Source organism: Athene cunicularia (genome assembly GCF_003259725.1).
Source record: "Athene cunicularia isolate RWA chromosome 21 unlocalized genomic scaffold, athCun1 chr21_part1, whole genome shotgun sequence".
In the NCBI taxonomy this organism is placed as follows: Eukaryota; Metazoa; Chordata; class Aves; order Strigiformes; family Strigidae; genus Athene; species Athene cunicularia.
In genome coordinates, this window is record NW_020799127.1 from 1,875,997 (window position 1) to 1,897,147 (window position 21,151).

General features: G+C 46.4%; 1 protein-coding gene across 1 annotated transcript in view; it reads left to right on the top strand.

Annotated features, from left to right (window-relative positions):
* The window catches only part of PAX7 (paired box 7), a 94,763-nt gene that overhangs the window by 66,357 nt on the left and 7,255 nt on the right, over positions 1–21,151 (top strand). Inside the window, exon 7 of the mRNA XM_026862746.1 lies at positions 19,838–19,903. Within this exon, the coding sequence (XP_026718547.1) occupies positions 19,838–19,903 (66 nt within the window). The remainder of the gene's footprint in view (positions 1–19,837; positions 19,904–21,151) is intronic.

A 21,151-nucleotide genomic window follows, 5' to 3' on the forward strand; every position in this document is an offset into this window, starting at 1 on the left:
ATAGAATATTTCTTATTTTTTGTGATCATAAATCAATAATAAAGAAGCTTTGATGCATTTCAGCTCTCCAGAGGTACAAGCACATTACTGAGAATAAATATTGCCCTGTTGCTACAATATGAATAATTCATCATGACTAAGAACTCTTCATCTTTATTTTCTACTACGCCTCTTCTGAAATGCAGTCTTGGGAACATAATTTATAGAAAGTGTACATTTCTTACATATATATCTTACTCTCTGTAATGTCACTCTCTACTTTAAACACTGATAATGGCATGTCTATTAAATTTAATTATAAGGTATGCATTCTAATAAATAAGCTCAGAACCTGTTTATCAATGTTATTCGCCATTATCAGCTGAAGTCATATGATATTTATATATAGAACCATTGTGTTTTGTACCCTTTCTTTACTGACAGTGTCCATGACAAGCACAAAATCATATACAATGTAGCAAACAAAATAATAAACATTAATTTACTCAGCATCTAATATGTATGCTACCTAAAAGAGAAATGGATGTCACTTAATGGTAGGGTTTTTTTTTTAGTATTCCAGCAATGGAAAATACAGTGAGTTTTTACCTGTACTATTATTTTAAATTCTAAACATATTTTCAGAAAAGTAATTTCTTCTCTTTACTTAGTAAGCTGTTTATCACAGATTCAATTTGTTCACTCTCCAAATCAGGAATGTTTTTTATTGAATGTGAGATTTGTATTGTTATTCCTCACTTCAAAGATCAAAGTCTTTTGTCTCCTACATCACAGTCTGCATTTGAACAGAGGTCTATTATTAAAATGCATTTTGTTTTATGGAAAATATTTACAGTCATATATAAAGTCACAGCTATCTAACTATAAAAACAATTGCTCCAAAACAAAGGTGCTCTTTCTTTTTTTTTTTTTTTTTATTTAACCAAACAAAGCCCATCTGCTCTTGTCAATTAGACGCCTCTGTTCCCAGCACGGGAAAGGGGGAGAATGGAACATTTTTCTCATGTGAAAATAGATACGTATTTATTTGCCTGATTCCTAATGACTCTGTTTCTGTGAGTGAAGGAGTAGGGTGGGAAGGGGGAAATTCATATCAGAGGGGTCAATTCACTTTCTGTCACTCTTGAGGTTTCATGAGTTTCCTCGATTGACTTGGATGCTCTGGCCCCATTGAAAACTGGTTCTAAACAAATGAGGCAACATCTTACTACCTTAACCCTAACTCTAATGCTCTGGGTGGCACTGATTGCATTTGTTCCTATGTGATTTCCACTCAAGATATTGTTCCCTGTGTGTATTACTGAGATATTTAAGTATTAGAAACGCTGAAGGATTTCAGAGCAAAAAGTTGGTTCCTGAGCCTTGAATTCGATCAGAGTTTTGTCATTACCTTCTATGGGTCCAGGGTCAGCCCCTGTGGCACTGCACTATTTGTAAACTCAAGTATCAGAATTAGACAAATCAGAGAGAAAGAGAAATAAGGAGAAAATAGTAGAAGGGCAGGAAAAAAAAACCTGAGAATGACAAGAGCAATGACAGCAGGAAGAAGAAATGCAGGGAGGTGTGAAAGTGTCTGATAAGCCCCCAGATGTCAGAGCAGGGAGCACATATTTAAGACACCCAGGGCTAAGACATGGAAATCTGTGCCCATAAATCTTTAAATATCCCTTCCCACCTAGACCCTGCTACCTGCTTATGGGGTGGTGGGAGCAAAGCTGAAGCCAAGTGGGTGGAACAGGCGTCGCAGGGGCCGTAATTCCTGCTGAAATCTGGACAGGACTAGTGGGGCTTTCGGACTCCTCTGGGTCCTGTCTCTTTGCCGCACCAGGCAGGGTAAGAGGGACTTGGCTGGGAGACACGGACTTGGAGAATTCAAATGCAGGATTTGCCCTGCTTTATGATTAATAAGGGAACTCGAGACAAGGCAGGCAGGGCAGATAGAGAAAATGAGAGATTAGCAATTAATACAGCATCCAGCCTGGTGACGGGCATTTCCAAGTGACCTCTGGCATTCAGAGGCGAGTGTTTTGCCGCATGGCTCGAAGAGCTGCAGTAACCCAGGGACTAGGGAGCTGGTGCTGAGCTGCGAGAGGAATCAAGGGACCGCAGCGGGGAAAGACAGCCCTGGAATGAGGGATGTGAGATAGAGGGGGAAGCTTAAAAGGGAGGAATGCAATAAAAGAAATAATTAGGATTCAGAGGCAGGGGCACACGCACGTGCTCTCGCACACTTGTGTGCACAAGGACATCGATAGCCTGCGTGCATGTTCTATGTGTGCACACCAACGTGTGTGCCCATGCGTTGTGCGTGCCTGTTAAAATCCAGCAAGGGTGTAACAGCTGTGTTCCAGCTGTGCCCCGGCTGTGAAAAGCCGTCTATGATAGGAAAAATCTACAGCAACATACTTTGCAGTGGATCAGGCACTGACCCCAACCCGCCTCCCTCTTTTTTTTTTCCACGAAGAGGGGTTGTGGAAAATATATTCACTTCAGTGGGTGCGACAGCACGGCAGAGATACCTCCTGGGAGGGGAGTGGGACAGTGCATTGCAGGTATACGCGGGTCCTTTGCTCTCCTCGCGAGCCTCAAGCCTGCCCCAGCTCAGGAAACACTCCGCTGAAGATGGACGCAGGATTGTGCGTTGCTCCCACAGTTCCACGTTAGGGAGACAGGCTGTGACCTCCCGCTTTCCCAGAGCTGATGGATGCATTTTGAAAGGGGTGATTATTCAGTACGGTTTATTTTCTGTTTGTTTCACCACCTACGTGTGCTACCAAGGCAGGGAGCTTGCATTCACGCCCATCCCAAAGCCAGCCAGCTGCTGGCATCACTGACGGACGGGTTGCAGCGACTTGGGGCAAAGGTTGCCAGCAGGATGTTTAGGGCTGAGAGGACAGGGAGGACTTTGGGGGATGTGTCCATCTCTGGTGCATCCTGGAGGGCTGCTCAGAAGAGCTGTTAGGCCCCAAAGCATCAGGAGGGGCTTATGGGGGAGATGTATCCTAAAGGGATGCTGTGCTGGTCTTTTGTGTGAGAAGGAAGGGAGTTTGGGTGTTGTGTCAGCTTGCAACGCGTTCATCTTGTGGGTTCTCTTGATGGACCGCGTGTGGAGGGGGGAGCAATGTATGGCTGTGCAATATGTGCTTTGCAGTTTGGGGTTACAGGGCTTCTGTAGCATATGGGGAGCACGGGAAGTGCAAAGGAGAGGAGGTGTGGCTGAGTGTGCAGCGGGGGGCTAATTGGGGGCTATCAGGTTGTGGGGTGCATGCCACGTGGGGGTTTCCATCTCGCACGGTGGTGGATGTGAGGGAAGATGGTTTGGGTGCATCAAGGCCTCCTGCTGCAAGATGCTGCTTCTTGCCTCCATCAGACAGGCGTGCACGAGATCAATTTACAGCAGGGGCTGAAGATCAGAAATCTTGGCGGGGTCTGGGGTGTGTGAGTAGTAAATTGATCAAAGGTGCAGAGGGTCTTAGCTCGCCACAGTAAGCTGGAGTCAGCCCTTAAGCCTATCCAGTTTGGAGATGAGGGGGATCTTATTTCAGGGAATAAGTACCTGAAAGGGAATCGTGAGCCACATAGGGGAAAGGGTGGGGAGCTGCTCGCCAAGCTGATACAGGAAAATCACAGGGACTGGCTTAAGAGGTTGAAGGGAATGAGGCACGGCTGACACCAAGGGGGTGGATTTGGGGTAGGAATTCACCCACTGAGCCAGTGCAGAGCTGAAATAGGGATGTCCAAGTGGCCCGCGTGGGTGGGAGTTCTCACCACGACTCTTGCTTCAGTACAAAGCTTGGTCGGGACCCACTGATGCATGGGGCCAAGCCTGCATTGAGGCAGGCACTGTGGGGAGCTCACCTGTTAGTTTGGGAGAAATATCTGCGAAGCTGCATGCCCCACACCTCCCTCTGGCTGCCCTTGTGGAGGGACACGGGCAAAGGGATGCTCCGGATGGGGAATGGGGACAAGGGAAGGCGAAGGCTGCGCTTCTCTGCCTTTCCCCCGAGATCCGGAGCAGCAGAGAGAGCCCCTCACAACCTCCTCTCTGTGTCTCTCCCAGCTTTTCTTCTCCCTCTCCCTTCCCTTCTTCCTCCCTCTCCTCTCTCCTTCCATTTGATGTGGAGGAGAGCTGTCTGCCACTCGTGCGTCTGTACCGAGAAGGGATCAGAAGTTTCAGTGAGCGCTCGGCGCCTCTCCTTTGATCCATGTCCTGAGGCCTGCTTGACAGCGAAAAAAAGCATGGAGACAAAACGACTCAGTCAAAGTGATTCCTGACAACTGTCTCCATGAGATAAGGAAGCTCTCTGTGTCTTGGTTTTTTTTTTTTTTTTTTTTAATACCGCCTCTCCGTTTCCATAAGAAGCGGAGTCACTTTAAACCAGAAGAGCCAGCCAACAGCCAAGCTGCACAGAGAACAGCCGAGCACAGAGCGCCTGGCTGAGCTTTATCATGTTCCCTGTCTCCCTATCCATTCCACCCCCTCCTTTTTTTTAAAAAAAAAACCAAAACTCTTTTTCCCATTTTTCTTTCCCTCCTTTTTACATGCTGCGTTACCCTGCCGCCTTACCCCAATGCTGCCTCTAATTATGCAGTTGCAGAGAAAGCGCAGCGCGTTTGCAGGTGGCCGGGACATTATTCAGCTCAATCCCAACCACAGGGAAATGCCTGCCTTCCCTGCGAGGGGCTGGAGGAGAGAGAAAGCCCTGTACATTATCTGACAATAACCAATCCTTTTAGGGATCGGCAGCAGGCCTCATTAATAGCAAGGCATTATGCACTGCTGGCCACTTAAGTGTCCTTAGAGCTGTTCCCCTGCTGCTGAGCCCCAGATTTTTTTATTATTGTTTTATTTTTCTTGCCTGGTTCATGTCACGCAGGGAAGTGTCCCCCTTTTTCTCTTCTCGCCTCCGGGTTGCTTGCAGGAATGAGTTTGCAAGGGCTCAGCAACACTAATCCTGACTGGAGGATGCGGGACTTGGAGTGTGTGTTGGCACATGGGGGAGCAGGATACACGCCTTGTACAAGTGCTTGCAGGCGGGCTGTCAGGGGGTCCCCAAACACACGGGCTCCCTCCAGGACAAATGTGACGCAAAAGGGACAAGGAGGTGGCCTCATAGAGTGTGATGTGAGGGCAACCTGGCTTGGACACGTGAGACAGGACCACCTAACCCAAGTGAGGAGCTATGGCATGGCTCACTGCGCTCCTGCGCTTCCCCATCCTCAATTTTGTAAAGCTGGAGGGGACTTGGGGTCCCCCTGAGGTGACAAAGCTTGGCTTAGGAGTGGGTTAGACAGAGATAGGTGACTTAGTGATCCCTGACAGGATGAGGGACCAGCCCTGTGCTCTGGCTGGCTCAGGGGATGGGGACAGGGATGCAGAGTCTCTTTGCCAGGGAGTTCCCCTTCCCCTCGGCTCGCCGTAATTAGGCTATTGTTGTAACGGCTGCTCCGAAGTCAGACTCCATTAGCATGCAGGATGGGGGTGGAGGGGAGCGAGGGGGGACACACGGAGGGAGAGATTCCCTTCCCCCCAGAACTGCGCTGTGCAGCGCTGATAAACAGTAAATATCGGGGAACAGGATTTCCACATTATCTGAGCGCGGCAGAAAATCAAAATTTCAGTCTAAATCCGAGGAGACGAGGCTCATAAGCTCCTCCAGCTGATACAGACGCTGAGCCCAGCCGGCAAGGCTCAGGAGGCACAAAATAACATTTTTTCGTTTAAAAAAAAAAGAAAAAAAAGGAAGAAAAGAAAGAAAAAAGAATGAACAAGAGGGGAAAAAGCAAGAAAGATTTGGGGGCTGACTGCAAGAAGGGGAGAAGAGGAGGTGGTGTATTGTCTGATGTTGCAACCTTTTTCTGATGAGGAAATAAATACCCGGGTGTATTGGGGAGGGGGTTGGACACTGCCCATCCAATGAACTTTCCAGTCGGCAGCTCTGGCTCGGCAGAGTGTTGCTTGGGGATCGACCTGTAGGACACTGACAGCTGCTGGAGGATGATGGCAAACCTTTAATTAGCGATTAGAGTGCGCAGCTGAGCACAAATCCAGCCCCGAATTAGGAGCCACATGGGGTCTCCCCGACCCTAAGAGCCAACACCAAATTCAGCAGCTCAGTGGGAAGCGTGGGTCCGTCAGCTCTAATGGCGCTCTGGGCCACACGTGCTGCTAATAGCACCTCCGTGCCCTGCCCCAGCCTGGCAGCCAGGGCAGGAGCCACCCCGGGTGGGCACCAGCTCCTGCCGTGGGACTTGCAGGCTGCGGTGAGAAGGAGGTGATGCCAAGGCTGCCTGGGAACCGCTCCCCGAGGGAGCACAGGGCTCCCTAAAAATGAGCGGCAGCGGTGAGAACAGGTCAATGATGCAGGAGAGCTGGGGTGGAGGTGGCCACTAATATCACCGTGGAAAAGGACTCGGTTGTGCCTGCTTCTGAAGGAATTTGCTCTCTCTCGGTTCGTGGTGTGGTTTCGCGGTGCTTTCTGCTCTCCCAGGGAGCAAGGTGGTTTCAGCACTACATAGGGGTGGTATTCCTGGGGTGTTCAGCTACTTGTTGTGCCCCAGACATTTTCACATCCTTGGCTGGATCCGTGCTCTGTTTCCTGATCCTCCCTACATAAGAGTCTCCATAGAAGCACTTCTTGCTGCAGAATCCATAGTTCCAGGCTTTTAGCCCAAAGGAATGTGGTTCAGCTACATTTCTGCACAGCACCAGAAGCTTTGAGCTCTCCCCGGGGCTTTTAGTCATTACTGCTTGGAGCAATGAAGAAGAAAATGCAGGGACTAGTTGCAGAAAATGTTTTCTTGGTTTCTGTAGCTGCCACTTCTGCCCTTCTGCTCCCGTCACTAGGCTGCAGGCTCATTATAGCTCAGAAAGCAAATAAATTCCTTGCTCTGAGCTGCTCCTTAGCCTCAGTCTCTGCCCACTCCCATGAATGTCCATTCCCCTTGCCCTACCTCATTTCTATGCCCATCTATAAAGGGACATCTTTAACGCAAAGAATTTTAAGGTTCATATTCCAGCTCCAGCAGGTTTCTAGTATAAAACTCTGTCCATGCCATATAGATCCAGGGACCATTGGCAGAACTGAACCCCCAGCATTTAGGTTTCTTGCAGGTGAGACTTAAGGTTCTCAGTAGCTTCAATGATGAGTGCCTTCTGCTGCCAAGGAAAGGAGATGTTTTTATTTCAGATGAGAAGGAAGCAGGTGTAACAGCTGCCTGTTGGAAGCATCTCTGATATTTCATACTGGCAAACTGACTTGCACTTGGTAAAGTCTGAGAACTTACAGGATGCTGCTGCAGGTGTAGGATGTCCCAACCCCTTTTCACTGTGGCCTCAGATCTTGTTCTGTCTCTTCAATATTGGGGCAGGTGGAGAGGGATGGTTTTCCTGAAGTCTTTGTCCTTTCCCTTCTCACAGGTGTTTACACAGATACTCCTGAAGTCCTAAAACTGAAAATCTGAAAGTCAGAACTAGGGTGGCATCTTTCTGGTCACATCATCTGGGTCTGAGGTCAACACAACCAGAGTGGCCAAGCCTTTGTACATCAGCTTAGAATCTGTTCATGCATTTTAAACAGCAAGTGCCCCACATCTCTTTAAAAATTAAGATCTTAATCCTGTACCTTAAGATTGGTATTTAAACATCCCTTGGCATGCATGCAGGGCTTTCTTTTGCTGTTTAGCAGAGTTAGCATTGCCTTAGGTTTCACTGTTTGAATGGTCATCAGAACAGAGTTTTGGCCTCCATTAACTATAAGAAAGGCTACTTTAACACTGAAACATGTGCTGGACTACTAATCAGCATGCACGGATGTATCAAATATATCTCACCCAACACAAACCCCATCCAGGGGATATATAGAAAGTCATGGGGATGTCTGATTCTAAATATCTTCCTATCTAACCTCTTTTACCTACAGCACTGAGCCTCAGACAGCTCTTGCTCATGGCCTGTTGGCCAACCCACTGTGAGCTCTGGTTTTTCCCATTGCATCCATGTCATCACACCAGCTCTCCAGCTACATTCTCCCAGTCATGCCAGAAGATTACCAGTTTCCCCATCAACCTCACCAGCTCCAGCCTCTTCCTTCTTGCCCTGCCTCTCATAGCCCAGCTCCTGTGTCTCTGTCCTTGCCTGCTCCCCTTGTGTTATTTCACCCGGGGTCTCAGAACTTCAGTCCCTGCAAGAGGGTTTCTCAAACCACTCAAGAGCTGCAGGCTTGTCTGGAGGGCGAGAGGTCAAGCACTAGCAAGTGTTTCCGTTTAGTTCCAGATACCAGCCTGACAGGTGGGTGCCTCTTGATTAATTCCCAGCTCCCCTAAATGCTCCCGTCGTCATGTGCTGTGGTCCCATTCAAACCTAGGCAAAGTTTTTGGGGAAAAAAAGGAGAATATTGTTAGGTTCTCTCCATTCAGGCTCTTGCAATGAGACTGTGGCCTGGAAGAGTTGCAGCTCTTCACCTCCAGCACTCGTGCCAACAATGCTTTCAAGTAAAGGTGAGTGCTTAGAAAGTATAGCCAGAAACCTTCAAAGCTCCCAGTTCTTCCAGTTTGGCTGCTATGGTGCAGTTCTGAACTAACCACATCTTCTTGCTAATCTACAGTGATGCCAACGTTCAGCTGAGGTTGATACTGTCCAAGGAAATAAGGATTTGGGATCAAGGGAGCATCCTCATCATCTGAGTTGACGAGCCTTTGGACGTGGGCTCTGATGAGACTTGTGAGCTCTGTGTGGTGCGAGGTCTGGCTGCTAAGTCCATAAGCTTGTGTTGGTTTCTGACCAGTAACAGCTATGGTAGCATGATTTTGGTAATCTTGAAGGCAGCGTAGTCACACTGTGGTGTTTCTCTTTCAGACTGTTATCATTTAAAGGTAACAAAGAGAGAATATGACCCAAGGTAACAAAGAGAAAATATGACCCAAATTAACTCCTCTTAATTAATGCACTTCCATCAGGAGCCCAAACATCTTATATCCTTCGTCGTCATATAGATGATGAGTGCAGAAAGACAGGGATCTTCAGAAAATGAGTCAGACCTCAGAAAAACTGAATCACTCTCTGCTGACTCCATGGACTATGGAGAGATTTAGTCTTTATTGGAACAAGTCTTTAGCTAGAGTCTAAGGAGTTACCTTTCCCTCTTTCTCATTCCCTGTTTCACACAGACTGGTTTATAACAGTGTCCAGAAATGCTAGAAATCTCACCAGAATGTCTCTGTGCACACCATGCTAGAGAAATTCCCAAGATTTACATCCTGAGTGAATTTCAGAGAGCAGGTAAATCCCATTTGCCCAGTTAATGCTCTGCAAGGTCCTGCTGAAGGTTTTGGTGGAAGAGCTCAAGAGAGGGAAGGTGGTTTAATGTTTGTGGCAGCAGAGGACTGGAAGTCAGGAGACTCATTGCTGCTGCTAACTTGATTGCCCAACCCTGGCAAACGACTTACTCTTGTCTGCAGCAGTTTCCCTGTCCACGTAACAGAGGGTTAGCATGGATCTGCTGTGCAGCAACATGGAGAAGCTGAAATCACAAAGGGTACAAACCACACTGAAGAGCAGGGAAGGACCAATCCAGAATGCTATAGGTGTTACAACCCCATGAGCAGTAAAGCATCCAGCAGTGCTGAGGTCCTAGGGAAGCAGCCAATGCCTGAGCGCTATTTTTTTAATTTAAAAAAAACCCCAACTTATTAAAATTTTGCCTGGCTGCATCTCTTGCTTATTCAAATACTGCCAATTTCCGTGGATCTCATATCAGCTCCCAGCATCTCCCAGCCTCAGTACTTGGGTTATGTGGGAAGAGAGAGAGAGAAGAAAATAAAACTGCAAGCAAAATAAAAGCTGCTATCTGACAGAATCTCTCCTGGGGATCTCAGTTATTAAAAAAAAAAAAAAAAAAAAAGGAATCATTTTTCTCTTAGCCGGTGTTTGTTAAATGTGCAGGAGCCATAGGCAAATTTTTGCTAATTTTGTGCATGCTTTTATCATACTGGTGATTCACTGGCAGCTTTATCCTCCGATAAGTGGATTAGTTGTTGAGCTAAACAAAAAGGTGTTTGACAACCAGGAAGCTCTAAAGAACATATTTGTTTTCCAAATAATGGAGCTGTGTTTGTTGCTCAGTGCAGTGTGGGGTGTTGTTGTGAATTTCATTAGCCGAAAGGAAAGGCCCCAAAGCTTTTCTTCCTTACACAAGGCTGTGGTTCAGTAGGAACTTCTCCCTCCTATCAGTGACAGGTTATTTTTTTTTTTATTTGCTTTGGTCTAGTAGTTTGGCCCCGGAGTGATGCTGATTAGGGAGTGGGTAATGAGCTGTGTCGGCGTGAGAGCATGGCATCTTTTGGTGGCGGGGCCGGGCACACGCCAGCTTCATTTGGGAGGAAGCATCAAGGGTCTGCTGGATGGTTAGCAGAGCCCTACGGCTCACAATTAGACCCGGACTTGTAGGGCTGGAAGCTAAACTGAGGACACAGAGAGATAAATTGACCGAGTGGAAGAGAATAGGGCTAAAATAATGAGCTTAACTTTATCTAAGACTTTAATCGTAATATCTGAGCATCTCATCATCCTGGGATGTGTTTCTTCTCACGGTACCATGGGGAAGGTTGTTATCTCCAAGGCCAAGAATGGAGACACAGAGTTTTTATCCGGCTTAAATATAAGGTAGGAACCTGAGAGTTTATCAAGGCCCTTTGCTAGCTCAAAAGGCCTTCTCTGTAAAAGTGCTTCCATATTTAGTAATTCTGTATTTCTATGCAGTTATATGTTTATTTTCAGTCCTTTGGAGAACTCCTTTCCACTCTCCTCACTCAGACACCCACAGCCCTTTGGCCATATTAGCTGAGTGCCTGGGAGACAATGGGAATTTTTCCCTTGGAGCTGCCAAGAGCTTGGTGACAATCACAGTGGTTGGGGCCAAGCTCTGCCTAGCCCAGTGGGTCCTCTCCGATGGCAGCCATAGACAGACTCCTCACGAGGATCAAGAACGGGGAGCTCTCCAGCCTCTCACTATTTTCAGCTCGGGGGAATTTCCTTCAAAAAAAGGTGGTTTGTCTGGTGATCCTCAGTGGACCTTTCTTCTGGGTACTTACCCAGTCTGCTCTTCAATCCATGCAGCTTAGCATCCATTGCTTCTTGTGGCAAGGAGTCCCACAGGTTGACTCTCCACCGAGTGAAGCACCGCTTCATTTGCTTCATAGTTCACCCCTTCTACCTTCATTCGAGGGCTCGTTCTGGAAGTGACGGTGAATAGTCAATTAATGTTCACCCCCTCCGTGTCATTCGTGATTTCTTAGGCTGCCATAAAATCCCCACAGCTCGGGGAACCAGGAAAGGTGCTGTTTGATTCCAATAACCTTCACCAGCAATGCTGATGGCATGGTGGCTTTTTTTCCCCCCCCTGCTTGGGCCATCGCAGTTTTGCAGTGACGCTCTTGGAAGGAACGATGTGGGTTTATAGAAGTGCATTTTGTGCTTGGGCAAGGGTTGGAGGCCCCGGCTCAGGCTTATAAATCTCTGTGGATGCTACTGATAGCAGTAGGAGATGCGTCTCCTGTGGAAAAGAAGCATCTTTTTGCATCCTGATGCCAAACCATATGTTCTCTGGTGTCCTTTTGAAATATAGACAACCTTGGTGATAAGAAGAACGTAATCCCAGTGCTTGAAACAGATAGCTCCATCCCTCCTGACATTTTTAGGAGCCCACAGAGATGGAAGGATAACCAACCAAGCCATTCCCAGCCCCTCAGCTTTACTCACACAACAACCAGATGTGAATCCAGTAAAGCTTATTTTCTCCTGGCAAGGGGCTAAAAGCAAGGTACTTTTCCGTGCCAGCCGGCAGCAGCCCCTGGCTGGGAGGGTGATCTGAAGAGGGAGCGAACGCGGTGCCATGAGAAAGGGGGGGAGGGCTGTGAACAGATCTGCAGGCGCTAGCAATTGCTCTCCCAGCTCTGGCATAGAAGAAACGGGGGGAGGGAGGGAAGAAAGGGGGGAAAACGGCAGTCGAAGAGCGAAAGGTCCCCAGCTGGCTGTTAGTGGCATCTGCACTCGGAGTACAGACTCCAGCTGAGAGCTATTTCACTATTTATTTACATGTAATTATTGCTATGAGGTGCAGATATTAACACTGTCAAGAGCAATTTGCCCTGACATTTTTCACTTGCTCTGTTCCCTGACGTTTTGGGTTTGGTGGGATTTTTTTTTTTTTTCTCTCTCTCTCTCTTCATCTCACTGCTTCAGTTTTGGCAGCACAGGGACCAGGCTTTTTAATCCAGCGCCCTTCGCAACTCATTAAACTTTGAAATTTAATTTTGTCCGGAGAGGAGCCGGAGCGCAGGGAGCATCTCCCACCCCCCTCTCCCCACGCTCTCACACCCGCCACCCATCTACAGCAGTTCAAGCATTTCCACTCTAAACAAACCAAATTTACCGGTTGCCGCGTTTTCAATTGGAATGCAATCTCCAGCATTAACCTTTGCTTTCGACGCCGCATTTAAAACACACAGAAAGGTGCCCAACCGTTTATTAGGGGGAGAGTTTGAAAGTGCATGTAGAGAAAGCAAATGCAGAACAAATATTTTTCAAACCAGTGCCCAGGCCAGCATAAAAATTGCAACCCATTTCAAAAGGTGGGTTAGGACCAGTGACTGTTTCCTACCTCTTTAGGAATTTCCATTTTTTTTTTCCCTTCCCTTCCCTTCCCTTCCCTTCCCTTCCCTTCCCTTCCCTTCCCTCCTAAACCATCTGATTTCAATAGCTGGTGACACTTTAAATTAAGACTTCCGGCCTACTCTCGAGCCCTGATTTAATGAGACAGTTGTTGTATGTCATCTAATAAATACCAATTGTGCATTAGAACTTATTTGCCAAGCAGGAGCAGTGACGTGACAGGCACAACTCACCGCAGCCTGCTTTTTTTCTCAGCCAATATGGTGCCTGTAATCATTTAGCATTTGTTTAATACACAATAGACCGTATTCCTCCCCAGCAGAGCTCCACTGCTCAGCGATTCACACTCGTGTTTTATACAGCAGAAGGAAAAAGCGAGGTGTGTGTGAGAGTCTGAGGGACGATGCCAGGGGGCGTGTGGCTTGTGTTTGTTGAAGGAATAAATGCTGAGTACTTTTTCAGTGCCCGGGCATGGTGAATTTTTGGAAGGGATTAATGAATAGTTTCCATTCCTCCTGTTTATCTGCAGCACCTTAGGCCCTTTTTTTTCATTCTTGGACCAGTTTTGGCTTCTACTCTCTTGACTTTACGGGGGAAGAGATTCAGGAATTTGGTGCCTTCCCCCTCTTTCTTTTTCTTCTGGGTTTGCTTTCTTGGGATGGGAGTAGAGAGAGAGAGCCACACCTGAGGGGAGACACCCAGTCCCCAGAGCTGAAATACCCAGCATTTTGGAGCTTTGGGATTTTGTTTCTTTTTTTGTGCAGGGTCCCACGCAGCAGGACATGCTCCTTGACTGCAGAACCTCGGCATCATTGCGACACAAATAAACAGCAATAGGAATGGCTTCATTATTAATCGCCAGGTCCTGTCGTGTATGGTTAACATGCTGCCGTGGGAGGGATAACTGAGGTCACTATGGACCAGGGGACAGGTAGTTGGGACATTTTGTAAAGAGCGAAATGGTTTGATTTCATTCAGCACTCTCTGGAGAGTTTATTTTTCTCTCTTTATAAACAAAGGGACAAAAATGTTGCAACTGGATATTTTTATTTTCGGTATCTTTTTGTTACAAATTGCAGGGTTTTACTTCATTTTGACCTTTTGATCGGAAGTTTGTGTTTGCACCTGCATCCCTCACCCATTTCCTTTCCGTTCGCATTTATGCTATTTGAAAGGTTCGCTTTCATCTAAAAGAAAATGTTGTTTATATTTTTCATAACTTTTATTCATCGCCCGTCAACCCTTTGTAAACCTTTTATAGAGGGACCTGTAATACAATGCAGAAGCTTAGTAGTATTTTCATTACTGCGGGCTGCGTGTTTAAATGCAATCAGAGCCCAGCATGGAAACTCAACATTTTCTATTCTTAGCTTTCTCCTCATGCCTCTTTACCAATCACCTTTTTTGTGTATGGCAGTGAAACAAAGCTGATAAAACTGTTCCCACCTTTGTAAAACTTTCTTAGATTTTCCAGGGAAAGGACTATAGATACACTAAACAGCATCGTACGGCACTGATGTTTTGAAGTTCCCATCATTTCTTGCTTAACTTATTACAAGGCTGTCTGGAATAAGGACATCAACCTCAGCTTTGGGATGTTCAGATTCCTGCTCCCCCATAAATTTCTGTGCCGTCTCGAGTTTTAGCCTTTATTGGCCTTGGTTTTCCTCTCATGAGAGGTGGCAGCCCCGTTCTGCCTAGTGCTGCACTGAAGCAGGTCACAGAAATCTCTGAAGAAAGAAGAATGTTGCAGAAATAAGACCCATTTCTGCTTTTTACATAGTCGTAACTTTGGACAGCATGTGCTCTGTCCTGCTGCTTTCTTGGGGGGTGTCTGAAGGGTTGGGATGCTCAGCTCTTGCTGGAGTTCAGGGGCCCAGCTCCCTGGTACAGAAAGCTTCTGACTCCCAGGTCTTTTTGTGTGGACAGGAGGTTTTCCTCTCCACATAATGACCAGGGGAGAATTAATCAGATGGGGGCTTTATTACCCGTGACCCAAATACACCCACAAAGCTCAGGCACCAGCTGGTACATACATTAACTCCAGTTTTGCTTAATCTTGCTGGTTTTAAGACAGTCTTATAGTGGAGCAGGGACAGGGGGAGACAGGACACAGATTTGCTGAGGATCTCTTAGATGCTAACACTGACACGCTGGTCTGAACCCAGGGCAAGGCTTAGGGCAAGTAAGACCCAGGCAGTGGTCTTGGTTTTGGGCTACAGTTTTTCTGCTTTGCCCATGAGCCTCAGCTCCACACCCTCCCGGGCTCAGCACCCTTTCCCCAGGGTCCCGAACTTTCTGCCAAGGTCCCGATTTCTCTCAAAGCTGGAGGGTGCAAACCAAAGGTGGCAGAGCTGTGCCCAGGGCTGCTGACCCGTGCGCTAAGCTCTTCCCCAGCAGCCGTGACCGGGGGTACCGGGGTGCTGCAGGAGCGGGGAGCACAGGAGATAACCACTGATGTTGTCAGTGCTGCTGGGACTTAACGTATTGTGAGATATGGCAGCTTGTTTGCACGGGTGTTAACCAGCCTCTCCTGTCCCCTTCTTGTCACTGCCCAGTCCCTGCCACAGCCAATCTGTGTCCTAATCTCCATCAATTAACAAGAAACACTTTCGCCCCCTCGCTCCCCTCCACCAACACAGACACCCACCCTGAAGCCTGGGATAAAGAGGAAAGAGCCCCCCCAGCCTCGACCCTCTCCCCCTTTACTTTCCACTAACTCAGCGCAACCAATTAGGCATCTGACACCCGTACTGGCTGACAAATTGTTTCTGTCATCTGCTTTCTGTCTTTCATTAAACGAGAGGCGGAGGGGGGAATTGAGAAGGGAGGGGGGGGGCTGGGAGATGTGATCTCCCATGCTTAGCGAGGCCAGATACATTAATTACAAAACGGCCATTTGCAGCATGAAAATGCATTAATTAAATTTATGCAATCATTATCTTTAAATAGTCATATCTTTAAAATAATCAGCCCTTCCTGAGTCTTCCCTCTCCTCCGCTAAGTATCTCTAATCCCTTTTCCACCATTTATCTCTGGATCAGCAGTGGCTTGTATGCTTTTAAACTTCTGCATGCAGGAGATGCCTTAAAAACCCTGCTCAAGTAATACAAGGGTGTGATGCCTTCACTCTTGCCCTTGGCCTTGCAGCAATGAGGACAGATGAGGGGCACAACTCTACTCAGCAAGTTAGAGGATTTGCCATTTTTCGGAGGCTTCTGATCAAGATGTTTTTTATAAAAGAGAGCTTGTATCTCAGTCAGGAGTTGTGAGGTTAATGCATAAAGTTCCTTGCTTGCATTTGGAAGGAGAGCAAGCTGTGTGCTGGTTTACATCCCCACTTAGTGAAAGTATCATTGTTTTCATTTGGAAGAGGTTTAATTTTAATGAGGTAAGACCCTTCCCTTTGGCACAGACATAGTTTTGCCAGCAGACAGCTACCTGTCATCAGTGCATCTTTTTTTTTTTTTTTTTTTAAATCACTTAGTTCAAGGCGGTAAATGATGTTCACAAGAAAAGCAAGGTTTTAAAAATAGGCATTTCACTACTTTGATGTTCGAGATCGCTTCTTGGTGGCTTTTTATTATAATTCTAAAAAATATTTCATTTTGGAGTACCTTCACACATAGCCAAAATTGAATTGCACTAGACAAATGAGAAGCGTGGTTAATGATGTGTGAGCCCAGGAACTTCTACTTTTATGCTTTATTGTTCAAAACCTTCACCTGTTTGTGATAGCTACTCAAATAATCATTGCAAACTTATCGAGGTTTGTGCTGCTCCTCTGCAGACCCCAGGTGCAAGAGTGCCAAAATACCCAGGGAAGAATTAATCTCATCCCCTGCTTAAGTAAGCACCTATAACACCACAGGAAAACTCCAGTCCAAATAGCTTTTACAGAGCTGGAGGACTCAAAGAGGGATACTTATCTAAACTCAAATCCTTTAGGGCTTTCTTATCACTTCTGGTTAAAGATTTTGTTCTGCTCTTTGTGTGTCTGCATCGTTTTTAATAAATCCTACATGTTTTTTTCCCCCTATCTGTAATGCCTAGTGGGCCAATGTCCAATTAGATGAGAGCCGACGCAGTGGTATTTGGATCCAAACTTCATGTTGTGTTCAGCTAGAGTCATGAGTTTGGGATTAAGACCAGGTAGAATTTGAGGGCAGTTTTGATGGTGTCTGAATCCTGCCAGATTTCTCACATCTGAGGGACAGAATTGAGCTCTGGGGTTTCAGAAATGGAAGCTCATGGTAGCTTGGCCTGCACAGGAAAGCCCAAGTGTCCCCAGCCTCTTCTTCAAGAAGTACATTATGAAACTATTATAAAAGTTGTTTGGATCCAGCACAGCATGAGTGTAAAGGTGATTACAAGTAATGAATGCAAAGGGCTTGTTTTTCCCTGAATCATCTCTGAGAATGGACGTTTATACGGAGCAAAATGGGGAATGAGGTTGTTGAATGAGAACATTGTAGCTGTAAGGGTAATCCTCTCAAAGCCAGTGTTTTCATCAAGGATCCCCACTTTTCTTTTTCCTTTTTTTCCTCTTTTTCCTCTTTTTCCTCTTTTTCCTCTTTTTCCTCTTTTTCCTCTTTTTCCTCTTTCCCCTTCTCTTTTTTTCCTATTTGTTTACACTAATGCCTCCACACCACTGGACTCCACACCTTGGTGGATGCAGCTCCATTGTCCCTGAGTTCAGATCCTGTGTGGGGTTTGGGGTTCATGTTTGGCAAAAGCAGGCAGCTCCCTGTCTTTGAAAACACCACAGTGCTCCCTAGCAGCAGGGAGGAATTGGAAGGAAGAGCACGTGGCACTATATAGTGCTGCAAAAGGCATTTCCTTGGATTTCAGGAGCTGTGATTTTCCTGCGGGGGAAGGAAAAAGAGGTCCTGACTTTAAAAATTCATTCTTGTGGTAGCCTCAGAAGGTCCAAACTGAGCTGAGGCACTCGCAGACGGGACCAGGGTCTTGGTTGTTCATTCACTAGGGTGAGCTAAAAGGAGAAATCCTCATCTTAAAAATTCCACCAAGCCCTCCCCGGGAAAGCAGGGAGCTGAGAGAGCAAGGAAACAAGCAGCAGAGGTGCTGACAATAGGAAGAGCTTCTGATTTTCTCTTTCTTCCATTCTTCTGCCAGCTCGAGTTATTAAGTGTTTGGTGCGAGCCTAGCTAGCCCTGCACTTGCTGAACTTATCAGGGTTATTTCATCTCCCCATGACCTCTCCGTATTTACGATGGGAACCCTGGAGGCATTGGCTTTGCTTAACTGGTGTATCTTACACTGCAGTTAAGCTGGACCTTAACTGATTACAGCCCTTGATTGATCAGAGAAAGAGGGAGGGGAAGAGAAAGAGGAGTCCTAGAGCAGATACGCAGGACTATCAGTGCACCAAGCAGCTTCGCCTGGGGCTGGGATATGCCACTCGGGGGATTCTTTGTAGTGCAGCTCCTTTCACATTTATAGAGGCTCCCCTCCACTCTCCAAAAAGAGAGAGACAGAGAGAGAAAAGCAGGCAAGGGGGGGCATGGAGCAGACTCAAAGGATCTCAGAAAATCTTGTTTCGAAGCAGTAAGTCAGCACCCGCACTCCATTACCAGTGTCCGCGGGGGGTGTGATAGTGAGCGAGCACACATCAGCTTAGCTGAGAAATGGAAAAAAAGAAAAAATAAAATGAGGGAGAGAAATGGAAAGGGAGGAGGGGAAGAGGAGACCTTTCTGTGAATTTTGTTTTGTCTTTATTAGTCTGCCGGCGTGGGGCTGCTGAAGAAAGGAAAACCAGAAGTTTATAAACCAGCTTTAATTTGCTGGGATGTAGCTTGTGCTGCATGATCACCCCACCCTGCCATGGTCCACATCGGGCAAATGCACAGCAATAGATTTAGGGCTGATTTAGCAGGAAACCTTGATGTGTGTTTGTGTGTTTCTTGGTATTTTGAATCTCTCACCAAGCCCCAAAAGCTTTTCATTCCCTGCCTCCCATCAGCATGTCTGAGCTTACCCAAGAACGAACAAATAGGTGCTGAAGAAAAGGCACGAGCCCAGCCCATTCCAAAGCCAAACCTAACCTGAGTGCTTCTGCCACTGTGGAGATGTTTAGGAATTCCACTTTCCCATGGTTGTGCCTTTCTGCTTTCTCATCCCAGGTGACTCTGTGAGTTCCAAAATGCCACAAGCAAGGTTCAGGTTTCTACAATTAATAACCTGTATAAAGTTGCCCAGAGATGCTCTGTATCTCAACAAAGGGATTTTCTCATGGAGACTTCCCTTTCCAATCTATTTACTTGGCCTTCACAGAGAAATGTTTTCACTGGAGAAACAACATCAGGGTAGAGTTTGCTTGGGGTGGCTTCTATTAATGCAGTCTACTGCCTAGAAATAAGGAGGATGGGGTGGCTCAGTTTGCCAATCAGCACGTTTGGGAAGCATTGGCCTTCTTTTGGATATTCTATACAAAATATTTTAGTAATTCCAGTTTAATCAGGAAAAACACTTCATGCTTAGGTAACACGAGATGAATAATGATGTTGATGGTTACTAAAGCACAAACTGCCCATTTTCAGAGGGGAGATACTCAGCAGCGCATGCAAATCAAGCCCTTTTGACAGTTTCAAGATGGCAAGGCACTAGTTAGCCTTTTGGCTTTCTCCTCTCCCATTTCTGGAAGGGGATGAGAGCCCATGTCTCTTGATTTTGCTTGTTAGTGAAATTGATGCCCGTAGAAGTGGGACCCCCCCTTTACTTTAAACAGCCTGCACTAGCACAGTATGTCTTTTTGTTTCCTCTCTGGTTATCCAGACTGCTAAAAACTTTGCCATCTGCTTTTATCTAGTAGTGATAGTAGTTTAGTGCCCTAATGCCAGGGATAGTGGCGTGTGTTTCTAGATCAGGCAGTTTTTAATGTAATTCCCATTCACAGTGATGCCTCTGTCCTTCCCCTCCAAATTACACCTTACTGCAGGATTTCTCACAGCCCTTATTGGATGTATAACCCTGCGGTGCTTCTGGTTTCCTTATGGTATTTCCACTGCAAGAAGAGCCCACTCCTCTTTCCCAGACCATCCAGACTTAAGCAATTTCTTTTACCCTGATAGCTAAGACCTTCCCATTCTTTTGTATAGCTTAGAAACTTTTCTTTAGACCTTCTCCATAATTTGTACATCTCTACAGAAGCAGGGTGCCCAAAACAAGATGCAGTGCTCCAGGTGGAACCTCACCATAGCCTTGAACAATCAGGTAATAACTTCCCATCGCCTTTTTTTTTCCTAATCCTCCCCTTGTGCAGCCTGCATTGGTCTGCTTTGCTGCAGCTCACCATTGCATCCCCAGCTCCATCTCATCCCCAGCATCTCCCCAAGCCCTCTCCATCATGAGTGTGTGGCAGTTTTTCATCTGTTAAATGAACAGGCTCATTTTAGGACACAAATGCTCATCTCCATTTCACCCGCTGTGTTCTAGACCACTCCCCTGTAGAACTGAAACATCCTTCAGATGTTTCGAGTCACTGAAAGGCGTTGATGATATTTCTGGGTTTGTTATTCACTGCCAAACTGTACCACTGTTCAAGCACAGGCCCACGGTAACCATTTCTGACCACTTTGAAGGGATCTGGTATGATCTGTCCCACACACACCACAAAGGATTCAGGTACATTGCGTTCTGTTCCCAGCTTTGCTTTCGACACACTTTGTGTGGCCTTGGGAAAGACATTTCACTGGCCTCCGCATGTTTTCCAACGGGACGGGGAAGGTCAGGAACATGAGAAATTACCACTATACAGCAGCAGCCGTGTCAGCCCTGGAGTCCTGTAGCAGGAAGGACCAGTGAGACTGTGTTAGCTCGTCTTCACAACACTTTTCTCTAGCACTAATGACATGTGATGGATGGATTATAAATACCTGGCTAGATGAAGCAGTAGAGCATCAGATTTCTTAAATTTTAACCCACAACAAAATAGAAATAGTGAGTTAAGTCACCTACTAATTTATGCCAGTGTGAATCAGGACTGTGCTTGAAGTCAGTGAAGTTACCCTTAAGGAAGGCTAATGCGAAGTTGGCTCCCCAGGCTCCAAAATTTAGTTGGAAGTGACATTAGATGGAAGGGACTGCAATTACCTGGATCAGACATTTTCTAGGTGCAAGAAGTGAGAAGCACTGTCTGGATCCTTGGCCAGATTGCAAATCAAATTTAATGGGTGTACTTACCGGATTGGTTTGGTGTATTGGGATACAACTCAGCTGGGTCTAGTGATTTAGAAAATATTCAAAATTAATTGCTTGGTTTTGTAAGTGCAGTGTTAGTGATTGCTACATAAGTCATTTTAGTCCTACCTAGGGGCATATTTGCATATATTTATCCTCCTTTCAAGTGAAGATCTTTGGGGCAACCGTATTTATCTCCTCCCAACTCTTTCTTCGGCTTTCAGTAGTCCTACAGTCACCTCTTCATTTTGTTTCCATTTAATATATGTATAGAATAATCGA